Genomic DNA, 13715 nt, shown 5'->3' with positions numbered 1-13715 from the left:
TGCCTGTAGCCAGTTATGCCGAGGTAGTTGACCCGAGGTGTCTATGCCTCGGGGTGTCCAAAGATGGATCGGTGCATTCTTTCCTGGGAGTGGCCCGAGGTCTATTGGGAGGAGCTCGGGCCTTAAGAGAGGTCAGGGCGCCCCGACCTCGGGATGCCCCGAAGTGCCTTAACCCTGGGGAGGAGGTGCGGGTAAGGAGGCTTCCGACGAGTAGTTTACCTATCGAGTTGCCGAGCTGGACTCGGTGGGACTTTCCCTCCGAGTTGTGCTCACGCTCTTTGCGCTGTCATGCTGAGTCACTGTTTGAGCAAGGTCACGCCCACGTGTACCCGTGCTGCGAGGTCGGGCCAAATCAACCTCCATCACTTACAATCAGGGAATAAGTGTAAAAGAAATCTACATCTTTCTTTTGTTTGAACCCTTTAGCAATTAATCTGGCCTTGAATTTATCTTTTGTTCATCTGTTTTCAATTTTTTTCTTAAAGATCCATTTACAATCTAATGCCTTAGTTCCAAGAGGGAGATCTATAAGTTCCCAAGTGTGATTAGTGAGTAAAGAGTCTATTTCACTTTTTATAGATTCTTTCCGAAATATTGCATCATGTAAGGTAATGATTTCCTGATAAGTTATTGGGTCCTTGTCCACCAGAAATGTGAACATTTCATCACCCAAGTTTATTTCTTTCTTTTGTCTTTTACTTCTCCTTAAGTCTGGCTCTTGATTCCTAGAATTAGTGTTTTCTTGACTAAGTGAAATACTGATTCCTTGAGCATTCAATTGTTCTTGATTTCTATTATGGATTTCGAAAGGTTCCCTATTTATTGTTTTTCTCCTTGGAAAAATGTGCTCAAAGAATTCTGCATCTCGGGACTCAATTATTGTGTTGTTTTCTACAACATTATCAATTGTTTTAATTACAAGGAACTGATAAGCCGCATTGTTTTGTGCATATCCAATGAACACATGGTCACAAGTTTTCGGTCCCAATTTCTTTCTTTTAGGTTTAGGTATTCCAACTTTTGCTAAGCAACCCCAAACTTTTAGGTAGTTTAAACTAGGCTTCCTGTTATGCCACAGTTCAAAAGGTATTTGTCATTTCTTCTTAGGTGGTATTCTATTATATAAGTGACAAGTCGTTAGGATTGTTTTCCCCCACAAGTTTAGAGGTGCACCTGAATTAATAAGCATAACATTCTTCATTTCCTTTAATGTTATGTTAAGTCTTTCTGCAACTCTATTACATTCAAGTTGATAAGGGGTTGTTGTATGATTTCGTTTTCTTCAAAGAATTTCTCGATGGTTTTTCCATCATATTCAGTCCCTCTATCTATACTAAGTCTTTTTATTTTCTTTCCTATCTGATTTTCTACTTTAGTCTTGTAAGTTATAAAAGCTTGTTCAACATTATCTTTTGATCTAAGTAAGACTACATTTGCATATATAGAAAAGTCATCTATGAAAGTTATATAATATCTTTTTCTTTCTCTAGCTTCATGATACCTAAGATCTCCTAAATCACTATGTATAAGTTGCAATAATTTGGTTTCTCTTTGTACACTATTATAAGGTTTCTTAGTGATTTTTTCTTGTACACATTCTTGGCATTTTTCATATGTAAAATCAATAGGAACATCCAAAACTCCTAATTTAACCATTTCATTCCAGAATGAAATGTACCTGTAATTGCATTTTGGAGAAATGGAATTTTTTTAGAAGCCTTGGAGAAATGGAATTAGTCTAAAGAAATACATTTTAGTATGCTAATGGTAATGGAACTCTTGAAAATCGGACATTTTATTCCTCGGTGCCGCTTGTCTGTAGTGCGGAGAAATCCTGGAGTAGCATAAACTTGTTTATCAATCTTCGAAAAAACTGTAAGTAATGAATGGGCACTCTTGTCAATTACTTCGTTCCCATTCTCCTCTTTATCAGCATCCTCTCGGTATGTGTCGGATCATTCGATAAGGCGATTCCCTCTTAGGAGTGAGGACTAAAAACTAACGGCCTCGCAGTTGCAGTCGCAGGATAGGAGAGAAATGGCTTTCCATCTCTCTTCACCTTCTAATCTCTGCCATGATTGCCAACCTCTCTGTAACTCTATTTCTCCCTCGCATATTCTTCAACTCACTCCATCTCTATTTTCATGGAGAGCTAGAAACTTCTGCCACTCTCTCAATCTCACCTTTCTATCACCATCTCAAACAAGAAATTCTCTCTCCTCCCATATCAGACCCCTACAAGTTTCTCTGCATGACTCAGTTGCTCAAGAATCTCAAGCCAATCCTTCCACGATGCAAGAATCTCCCGCCTCGGACGGAAAAACCAATTCTTCGTCCAAAAGCTACATCTGGGTAAACCCCACAAGTCCCAGAGCTTCACAACTTCGGCAGAAATCCTACGATGCCAGGTACAAATATCTTACAAAAGTTTCCCAGTCTCTCGATTTATGCAATCCAACTGAAGAAGATGTCTTTCAAGTTTTAAGTGGTCTTGGTGAGAACCCATTAGAGCAAGATGCTGTGATTGTTCTTAATAACATGGAGAACCCAGATAACGCGCTACTTGCTCTCAAGTATTTTCAGCTGAAATTGAAGCCTAAGAGAGAGGTAATTCTTTATAATGTGACTCTTAAGGTGTTTAGAAAGTCTAGGAATTTTAATAGAGCAGAGGTATTGTTGGAAGAAATGCTCAAGAAGGGAATTAAACCTGATAACGTGACGTTTTCTACCATAATTAGTTGTGCTAGAATTTGTTCTTTACCTAATAAAGCTGTGGAGTGGTTTGAGAAGATGCCACAGTTCGGTTGTAATCCTGATGATGTCACTTATGCTGCCATGATCGACGCCTATGGCCGAGCTGGTAATATAGACATGGCTTTGAGCTTATATGACCGAGCAAGGACTGAGAAATGGCGCATCGATTTGGTCACGTTCTCAACTTTGATTAGGATTTATGGGATGTCGGGTAACTTTGATGGGGCCTTGAATGTGTATGAAGAAATGAAGGCTCTCGGGGTGAAGCCTAACTTGGTTATATATAACACATTGTTGGATGCTATGGGGAGAGCGAAGAGGCCATGGCAGGCTAAATCACTGTATAAAGAGATGACAACCAAAGGATATTCACCAAATTGGACAACCTATGCTGCTCTATTGCGGGCCTACGGCAGAGCCCGCTATGCTGAAGATGCACTCAATGTGTACAGAGAGATGAAGGAGAAGGGGTTAGAATTGAATGTGGTTCTCTACAACACTCTCTTGGCTATGTGTGCTGACTTAGGTTACACAGATGAAGCAGTTCAGATCTTTGAGGATTTGAAGAGGTCTCAAACTTGTGAACCTGACAGTTGGACATTTTCTTCATTGATCACCATATATTCTTGTTGCGGAAAAGTTTCAGAGGCAGAGGGGATGTTAAATAAGATGTTAGAAGCAGGTTTTGAACCTAACATTTATGTCTTAACTTCCCTTATTCAGTGCTATGGGAAAGCCAATCGGACAGATGACGTTGTTAGGACATTTGATCGTCTTCTAGAAATGGGTATAACCCCAGATGATAGGTTCTGTGGTTGCCTTCTAAACGTTATGACCCAAACACCTAAAGAAGAACTTGGGAAACTAATTGGGTGCATTGAGAGGGCTAATTCTAAGCTTGGTTTTGTGGTGAAGCAGATGCTGGGGGAGGAAAATGGTGAAGTCTTAAGAAAGGATGCTACTGAGCTTTTCAGTAACATTAGCATGGATGTCAGAAAGGCCTACTGCAATTGCTTGATTGATATCTGTGTCAACCTCAATCTATTAGAAAGAGCATGCGTGCTATTGGATCTGGGAATGAGTCTTGAGATATACACAGATATTCAGTCAAAATCCCCAACACAGTGGTCCTTGCATTTGAAGAGTCTCTCACTTGGGGCAGCTCTGACTGCATTACATGTTTGGATGAGTGACTTGCGCAAAGCACAAGAAAATGGGGAGGAGCTTCCGCCCTTGCTTGGAATTAACACAGGCCATGGAAAGCACAAGTACTCTGACAAAGGTCTGGCAGGTGTTTTTGCTTCACATTTAAAGGAATTGAATGCCCCATTCCATGAGGCCCCAGATAAGGCTGGCTGGTTTTTAACCACCAAGGTTGCAGCAAAGTCATGGTTGGAGTCAAGGAGTTCTCCTGATATAGTTGCTGCTTAGTGGAGCTATCTATAAAGAGTGGGTATTCATTCACATGGTACATGGTCTGTCTCTTAAATTTCTTATTTCTTGTTTCCTTATTGTTGTAATTTGCCTCACAGAGCGCAAATTTCTGTGTTATTCAACAATTATAGCTAAGTTATCCACTAAAATTATCTAGGCCATCCTCTGCTTGACTATCCATACATACATCTATTCTTATAATGACGTAATCCATAGTAATTAAAGTAGTTCTGAGAAGAGTTTTGTTGCAACGAGTACTTGCACAAATATTCATTTGTGCAATAGCTCATTACCATGGATGACACATGGAAATGAGACATCTCAATGGAGACAATCATGCAGTTTAATTTTAATCAGCATTGAACCATATGAAAGCCATGATTGACCCTAGAACATTCCTTCATTTTCAATTCTCTAAAAAAGTATGAACTCAGTCTGCCCCCAAGTGTTGGCATCAGAACCCACCTAATGTCAAGCTCCAATCTTAAGCAAATCAGTCTGAGAGTTCTTGTTTTAGTGCTCTTGGCAACATTGCTCTTTTAAGAATTGACTGGTCTAGTTTGCAGAGTGGATGGATATGACAGTTGCAGATAAAGTTCTTGATGTTGTCTCTCGACATCTGATGTGTTCTTTTATTATTGATGAGCAGGGGAAGAGCCACCAGCCACGGAGCGGCTAGGGGCCAAATTCCATCCCCCACCACCCTCCCTCGACCTCTGGCCCCCGAACAACATTTCTTGCAAGGGGAAAATAATTTGTAAACTTTTCATGCTGCATCTTGGGCAACTTTATTTATATTGTGGCCACGATATTCTATGAATTATTAATTGTAATCGTGTCTATTAATAATACAAGTAACAATTTTCTAATTGGCTCCCATGGTAAAGATCTGGTTTGTGGCTGAAGGGGCTCTCAGTGTTGATTGTATTATACGTTTTTCTTTTTTTTTTCTGATAAATTATTATACGTTTTTCTTTTACAGTAAGCATCAGAACCATAGCCTTGTTGTCAACTTGGCAAAAGGACAATTCCTAAGAAACTCCAAAAGTTGGGCAGATAAAAAATATAAAGTCCATGAAATGCCTCAAAATGATGCTTCATAGAACTTACATGGGCATATACAAGGAATGAGCATGGGTCGATTTGGGTAGTTCCTGCTTCCTGGTAGAACTGAGCCATGTGCTCATCCCTAACATCTACAGCTATATACTTAAAGTGGCTGGGGTGTGTACGGTCACTATTTGAGAGTCCAACACGTGGTGCTCTATGGATTTGGCACATGTGTCATACTTTTTGACATGTTTCCTCTTCAATCGGCTCTTGTCCTGAAGACAAACTTGCTGTGCACACCACTCACAATCTCTTTCTCTTCTCCCCTCCCTAGAGGGTTTTTAGCTTCTCCCCTGCTTCCTGGGTACTCTCTGATGGTGGTGTTGAGTTTCAATTTCAGCAGTCGCTGGCGATGGATATCTCCATGCAGGTGAGGCACCTCTTGGCTTCTTTTTCCCTTTTATCTTCTTGTTATTTTTCATTTGATGTGCTGAAGTTTTCATCAGTGTCGTTAATGTCAGGGTTTATTTATCATTTTCATTAGAGATTAAAAAAATAAAGGCAACTAGAGTCCTGGAATCTCTTGGACTAGATAAAAGGGCCAGACCCCTTGTATTTTCTCTCATTCCCTGCGTTTATTCCTCAAATTTCAGTGAGGGAGTAGAGATAGATAGAGGATTTGGCCTTCAGCCTTTGAAAATGACTTGGAGCATGAGTTGCAGCAGAAGGCTTTGGATTTTAGATAATGTTCCATTTATTCGTTGCCCTCTTGGTTTTTAGTTTTCTGTTTATTGAGTTTTGTTATCATTTTGTGGTAGCATCTTGCAGGGTTCGTCCAAGTTCTAGTTTTTAGGTAACGTTCCATTCAGAGACTCGAGCATTTTGGATGTGAAACAGGGAAGAAGTTTCTTTGAGGTCCTGCAAGAAGAGAATTACTTGGACCTTATCTTTGAGTATGCATCCTTTAATTGAGTGTGTTTCTTGGATTTATGGACAAGTTTGTTTCTTTATCTCATAGTTTTGTATTAAAATCTATGGACAAGTTTGTTTTGTTTTTTTTATCTCATCGTTTTGTATTTGTAATTTTATTAAAATTTCATTTTAATTCTTCCTATTCATCCCCATGATCTCACGGGTTACTAATCTCATAATTTGTTTGTTTAGCAATAGAACCAAAGTAATAGATTGAAGCTCATAGTTTCAAAAGCCTAGAAACAATGGGTAGCTAGCTACATTGGTGCCTCATCCCTCAGCAGCAGACTGAGTTACGCTTTTTCTCTGCTTTCACTTCCTTTGTTTTGCTAGAATTCTAGGTTAAGGGTTTTTGCTTCTCGGATAGTTTTCACATGGTAGGTGAAGTGGAGCCATGGCCTATGCATTTTTTTCTCTTGCCTTCATGGTTTAGACTTTCAAAGTAAACTAAGTGAATTTGTGATTATTAGTAGCTATCAAAGTATAATGACAGTTGGCCTCTTGATGATGATTGAACTCCATTTACTTGACCTCCTATTCATATTGCTGATTATTTGTTTTTTTGGGCTTAAATTCTGTATTTCTGTTTGAGTTTATATTGGTGAGCCATTCTCTCTTATTTTTTGGTTAATTTATTGGCAATATTTTTGTTGCAAGTTGGTGTTTTTAACTGAAAGAATGAGTTTGAGTTTGCCTTAAGAAAAGGGAATGCTTTTCTTACCTGTATGTTCTTAAGAAATAACTGTTTCTTAGTGTATGTTGTTAACCACCTTCTCTGAATTTCTTAGGTTTCTCAAGCGTTTATTTTGTTGGATTTCTTTAAAGTCTTTACAACTGTCTGGCTGATGTTTTTGCAAGACAAGAGTGGGAAGGGGGCACATGACAACCATCATAATTGTAAAGGGAATGGAAACAGAAAAATGCATACCAATTGAGACTCCTTCTGGAGTATGCGATGCAATGTAAAAAAAATCCAACATCTAGAAAAAGCAAATTCCATATTCTGAGATGGAAAGGGTTGTTCTCTAAAGTAAATCCCCAAAAGATAGAATGTTAAAAATCTAATAAAATTAAAATCAGTGGACAAACACAACTCACCAGGTTGGGCCCCATTAATTGTTCTTATCATTGCAAAGCTTAAATTTTGCTTTCACTTTTTTAATTTCTTAATATTTTTGGATTAGGAAAGAGAATTAAAAAGCTATAGTTCATTCTCCATTATTTTTGTTTATATGTCTTTTTACTTCAAGTCTGTTTTTTAGCTTCCTGTCATTTTTTTGTATGTATAAGAGAACAAAGATGTTGGGGCAGGCATTGGCTTGATTGGTCAGTTTGGTTTTGGGTTTTATTTTGCATTTCTGGTTGCTGTGAAGGTATATTTTACATTCTCCTCTTCTTGTGTAGCTCCTGTACTGAAGTAGATGAAAAAAAAAAGAATATTGTAGACCTATTTTTGTTATACAAATTGCAGCAGAAACCAGCCCAAACTTGTAATTTAGTTAGCAAAGAATATTTTATTTTTATTATACAAATTGCATCCACGTTTATTTTAAGTGTATTAGTTGGGGGCACAATGATTTGGGCCCATGGATGAGGCATACACTAGAGATGGGTTTATCTTGCTGTTGGGTCATGTTCAAAAACTCTGATGAATATGTTTTTCTGACAGCATAGATTTTCCCTTTTTATATTCATAAATGACCACAAAATTTTTGAAACATAGTTTTCTATCCAAGACATCTTTCTGTTCTTTGCATTTATATTTCATTTTACTTGGAAAAAACAAAATTTATTTTCTTTTTAGAAAAGTTTGGAAAGATATTGTTCTATATAATTTTGCTTCTATTTACAAAGCATAAATAAAATTTTGGAAATACATGTTAGGATATTTAGTTTTTTGTTTTTTAATTTGTTTATAAGAGAAGATAAATTATCATTTGGATTTAATTTTTTAATTGTTAATATTTTTGTATTAGAAGTAACATTATTTATTCGATGTTTCATTTTAGGCTTCATTGCCCATGTTCAGTGTTAGCATTGGAGCTAGGCTATCCTAGATATCTGGCTAAATCTGGTTTTATGTTTTGACAAACCCTCTCCCCAAGAAAAAAGAGAAAGGAAAATAATTTCTACTTGATTTTTTTCTTCTTTTTTCTCCACACTAACTTTTTTCCTCTTTTTTTTTTTCTTTGTGAGATGCTTTTCTTTTACTGTATGTTTTTTTGTCTGTTTTCACAAGTCTAACAGTGCTTCGTTAATTTTATGAATTTTCCTTTTGCTTTTCTATTAGATTTTAGTTACAAGTTACAGGAACTTTCCGGCCTGTTTTATTTGTTTATTTTTTAGATTTTTTATTTTTTAGGCTGCCTTTTTGGAGAAAGGTTAACAGATTTTATTAAGAGTTAACTGAGAAAAGTTAAGAAAGCCTGTGTTTTTAGGCTGCTAAAGATTTGTAAAATTGGAAGTGCAGATGCTTTTAGCTTTATCATTATGCAGAGTGGATGAAGAGAAATTAAGAGTTCCGTTGTTTTCAGTCAATTTCTCTCCTCTCTACTGTCTTTTGCCCATCATCTATTTAGCTGTATGCATGATCAAATGGATCACATGAAACTATGGTTTTACCTCTCATTCTCCTCATAATCTAAATTTATATTATTTAAATTATTATATGAGGTTGCTTTGTGAAATACACATATTTTGTTCATTTTTTAGGTTTCTAGCTTTGGAATGAGAACCAACTAGTCATTAAATTTGAGTTTCTCATTAGATAAGGCTTTATTAAATGCACTTTTTGGTTTCATTAAAAAAAAAATTAAGTGGTGAGGCTTCTGTCCTAAAAGCTTCATGAGTCATTGAAAAGGATTTAATTTGTTTTAATAAGGGAGAATCCTAATCTACATGAACAAAAGATGCTAGATGACTAAAAGATGAGGGGTCCTGGAGTTCTGAAAATTTGAAAATCATATGATCTATTCTTTCTATTTATTTATTTATTTTTATTTTTTTTTGTATTTTCAATACCTTGGATTGCTGAGTATAAATGCACTGTGAATTCAAATGATAACTAAAGTCCAATAATTCTATGTAAAATCTGAGTTTTGTGGCAGTCTAAAATTGGCTTACTAATTTTAGTTTTCTCTCTTGGAATGTAAGAATGATATTTGGAAGAATCAAGAGCCCTTTGGGGCATATGGATTGATAGTAGTTCTGTAGAAGGTAGTTCTGCAGACGGATTGGTAGTTCTGCTTTAATTATTTTCACTATATGTTTCTACTTTCTAGGATTCTGATTTATTTTGGTTAACATATGGCTTGATGGATTAGGTGTTTTGTTTTCTCAGACACCTTATCTTCACCAATACTGCCATCTCTATCCGCCTGAAACTTGACGTAACAGAACACTGTTAGATGAGCATGGTGCACACTTTGTTTTCCTAATGCTCCTATTGTTGCTTGATTTATTGCCATTTATTTGGTATAAGCTATTTTTCTTATCAAATTAGTTTGCATAGACAGTTGTGTTGGTTGATAGGAATATTTGTTGATTTAAAAAGTAGGGCTCTTGGTTCCTATATGTATGCAACTTTTCCTTTGAACCAGTCAGGTGTAACTCATCCTTTTACCGATTTAATTTATGGTTTTTTTGGAAGATAAATAAAAAATGTATTAAAACAGGAAAAAACAGGATACAACGAAAGGTGATAAGCAATCACCCCAATGAAATGAAAACACCCAAAGGACAACCTACTAAAGCTTAACACCTTTGTATGCTAAACCCCCCAAAATCCAATAACCTCGACAACCAAGCCCCAAAACAAGCAAAAAGCACCAACATGAAGCAGCAAAAGAAATCCAAAACAAAAAAAACCATACAGCACCCAAAACAAAACAGAACTCCCACCTGAGACCCATAGCTACAAACCAGATCCACAGTGGATTCCAAACTACTTGTTAGTTTTTTTTTTTTTTTTTTTTTTTTCTATTACAATCTTCCCGGTTTCATCTGGCTGCGCTTTTGTTTTTCCTTACTTTCTTGTTAGGTCCAAGGCCAAACAAACCTCCTTTTATTCTTGCGAAAACCTTTGAAACTGGTATCTGTTGTTGACTTCTCATAATCTTCTGAGTTTTGAATCTTCTTACTGTATTTAATCCTCCACTTTCTGCTTCCAACTTCCCCTCAGAACTCTTACCCCTATCTGGACCAATCTCCCCCTCCAAAACTTCTTCCTTTTCCTTGATGGAATTCTCACCGCCTCCATCAAACTTTTCCAATCCTTGGTTTGTTAAGTTAATTGATTTTCCAACCACCACCGTATCATTTTTAAATTCGTACTCCCCATTCTTTTCCTCCACAGACTTGAAGGCTTCCTTTGCAAACTCCTCCCCTCCTAGGAAAAATAAACCTAGAATTTTGCTAACTTCCACTTCCTTATTTAGAACTTTTTCAATGTCACACGTAACCTCCACCTGATGCGTCTCATCTATCAACGGATCATCCTCACTTTCCTCCCCCGAGTCCTCCCTTGTGTCCATACTCTGTCCCCTTTCTCCATTTTCTTTCTTATAAAGGAAAAGTTCTGTATTTTTTCCTTTTATACATTCTTATTCCACCCCCATTCTTGTTTCCTCCCTCCTCGCTTCCCCTTCCCTCATTCCCTGCTTCTCTCTCCCCTTCCTCTAAATCATTATCCCCTTCCCTCTGTCCCTTCTCACCTCTTCCTCTTCTCCTATTTCCTCTGCCCCTACGACCCCAAACATCACAGCTCCTTGACTACTCTCCCCCTCTTCCGTTATCTCTCTTTGCTCTTTCATATCTCTACTTTTCAGATCTTCCGTAACATCTTCCTTACCATCAGAACCTTCTTGTAACACTTCATCTTTCTCTCCTTTTTTTTGATGATGAGATTTGCCTTCAGAACACTCTTGGACTTCTTCCTTCTCTTCCTCACATCTCTTTTCTTCCTTGTTGAACTTCTCTGAAAGCGAAAAAGTCTTATTTTTAGGGAAGAACTTCACTTTTCTCCAAACGAATCCTTCGGCATCGTTGGTTGCCTCTTCTATAATCTCCTTCTCTATTGATCCCTCTTCATTTGTCACATTTCTTGCTCGATCACTTAAAACTTTCAGCAACTCCTGTTGTTCCTTGCGTCAAACTTGAAAAACCAGAACTTGTAACTTTGTAACTAATTTAATTTATGGTTTAATAATTTGTAATGAAGATGCAATGAATAAGGTTTGTGTATTGCTATATACACAACTTGTGAAACATGTGTGTTTTTACATTTGTTAATTTTTTATGGCATAAGCACCAACTTACCTTGTAGGCCATCACCTAGTTGCTTTAGCTTCACAATTTAGAGAGCTATTTTAAAATGGGAATTCACCCTAGAATTTTGTGTTTGTCCACATCAATACATATAGCCCATAATGTATTATGGCCTGCCAAGACGCCACTTGGCATAGGCTTTGATTTAATTGTTTTAATGTAATGCAGCGCTATGGCATCTGTCGCATTGGTGATACCGATAACACAACTTTTTTGGAAGGAGTATAAATACAAATACAAATATGTAGTTGTAAAACCTTGTATTTTGTTTAGTATATATATTATTTGTATTCTTTTAAACTGGGCCTTAGGGTTTTAAGTAGAGGAAATAAAAGAACAACCGGTTTGTGCCGCATGAAGAGAATGTGCTCACAAGGTGCTCTTACCAAATCTCGTCTCATTATTTTGGCATAAGCGGGCCCATATATATGCAATGTAGAGCCTATTCGTTGGTAATTCTGATTAACTGAACATGGAATCCGGGTGTCCCTAACAAAGCACTCTTTAAACCATACCACTGCGAATAGCTCATATACTTAGGGGTGTTAATGGACCGGTTTTGGATTGGACCCCGTCCAAACCAAAATCAGTTCGAACGGATTAAACAGACTAACAAGACATTGAATTGGACCAGTCCAGACTGAATAGTCTAAAGTATTTATTGGATTGGATTGGACCTGGTCCATTCATAATGAATTTATATTAGATTGGGTAGGATTGAGCCAATATTTGGTTCATTGATAGAAAATATATATATATATATATATATAAGTGTCAATGGACCGGATTTGGGTTAGAATTAATCTAAATTAAAACAAATTTGAACAAATTGGACGGTCCAGACATTAAATTGGACTGGTCCATAATATTCATTAGATTGGACTAGACCTGATCCATTTATAATGGACTCACATTGGATTGGATTTGATTGAACCAAATTCAATCCAATTGAAACCCCTATCTGTACTTGGATGTTGTCATTCATGGGGAAATATTCCTAATGCATGGCTGTAATGTTACGTGAGGTTGGTGTAAAGAACACTTTGTGAATGAATGGTTGTGGGTCAGATGCATTTAATGATTGGTGTGGAGCATTGTAATTGTTTCCACAACTAGCTCTACACACTGCTACAATACACAACCATTGCCTTCATATTGATACATGAAGCTTGAATCTTTGGCCAGTCTTTCATTTTTTTTTTCTTTCTTTTTTTTTTCAAACTAGTTTAGGAGACCCTTTATGTTATGTTTGGTTTGAAGGAAAAGGTAGGGAAAGGAAGGGAAACGTAGGGAAATCTATACAAGGTTTGTAAAGGTTTATCTACATTTCCCTTCCTTTCCCTACTTTTTCCTTTAAACCAAACAGCCTAAGGTCCGTTTACCTATAAGATCACTGATATGAGATATATCGATTGATACGTTGCAAAATGCCGATTTTTTTCATTAAGGGGGGCTCAGGTAGGATGTGTAATATATCAAATCTTTATTTTTCTTTGGGTGAATGACAATTCAGCCCAGGGTCAGAATTCATAGGCACAAAGTACAATTGGGATAGGTGCCAGCTTAGAATTGATCCCAATTCACGGGTGGGCATTGATGCATAAGGTGGGGATAATTGATCTTTTGAAATATTGTAGATCTACAGTGAAAATCAGAATTCTATAATGGGACTGTCCGTACTTTTCCGTTTTTCTTAACAGAAAAAAATTCAAAATACGTTCCAACACTCTGATGAAGTTGATAGGGAGTTGAACGAACAAAGTGTTTTTTGTTGGGTGGAGATCCCAACTCAAAGGTGGTGGATCTCCAATTTAGTTAAGCAAGCAAAGAAATGCGGTGTCATGTCATGTCCAATCCATACCAATCAAAAATGTCAATGTCAGCTTAAGCAGATTGGGCTGTTTTGTGTTGAGGGTTTGGTTCTGTCTTTTTGTCTTATAACGCAACACACAGAAGCCGGAAGGGTGTGGATGAACGAGGAATGCTTTGCAACACTTGGGGCCGTTTGGGTTTGGACTTTGGAGTTTGGACAGGGACAATATTAGTGACCGCCTTCCGTGAATCGGAGTGGGCTCTCCGCTCCTGTCTACGTCCAAACAGTCCATTAATTAGTCACCACCATTGCCCACCTCTGACCCACACTACACACATTCTTTTGCTAATTTGCCCCTACGTTTATC

General features: G+C 37.3%; 1 protein-coding gene across 2 annotated transcripts; it reads left to right on the top strand.

Annotated features, from left to right (window-relative positions):
- The first annotated feature begins 1877 nt into the window (after positions 1–1877).
- SVR7 (pentatricopeptide (PPR) repeat-containing protein) lies at positions 1878–5057 on the top strand. 2 transcript variants are annotated; one of them, XM_010254453.3, is made up of 2 exons: positions 1878–4203; positions 4838–5057. In XM_010254453.3, the coding sequence occupies exon 1, from the start codon at positions 2038–2040 to the stop codon at positions 4183–4185; it is 2148 nt and encodes a 715-aa protein (XP_010252755.1). In that variant the 5' UTR covers positions 1878–2037; the 3' UTR covers positions 4186–4203; positions 4838–5057. The 2 variants fall into 2 exon arrangements, with proteins under 2 accessions (XP_010252755.1, XP_010252754.1); XM_010254452.3 differs by having other exon boundaries at positions 1878–4222.
- Positions 5058–13715: the final 8658 nt, after the last annotated feature.

The sequence above is a fragment of the Nelumbo nucifera genome, chromosome 1 (assembly GCF_055504915.1).
Source record: "Nelumbo nucifera cultivar China Antique chromosome 1, China Antique-T2T, whole genome shotgun sequence".
NCBI lineage: Eukaryota > Viridiplantae > Streptophyta > Magnoliopsida > Proteales > Nelumbonaceae > Nelumbo > Nelumbo nucifera.
Note: the sequence above shows the minus strand (reverse complement) of the source record. Positions and strands in the feature narration are given on the sequence as shown.

What these genes read in the sequence shown, in the direction of transcription:
- SVR7 (XM_010254453.3), top strand. Translation starts at nt 2,038, where the DNA reads ATGGCTTTCCATCTCTCTTCACCTTCTAATCTCTGCCATGATTGCCAA.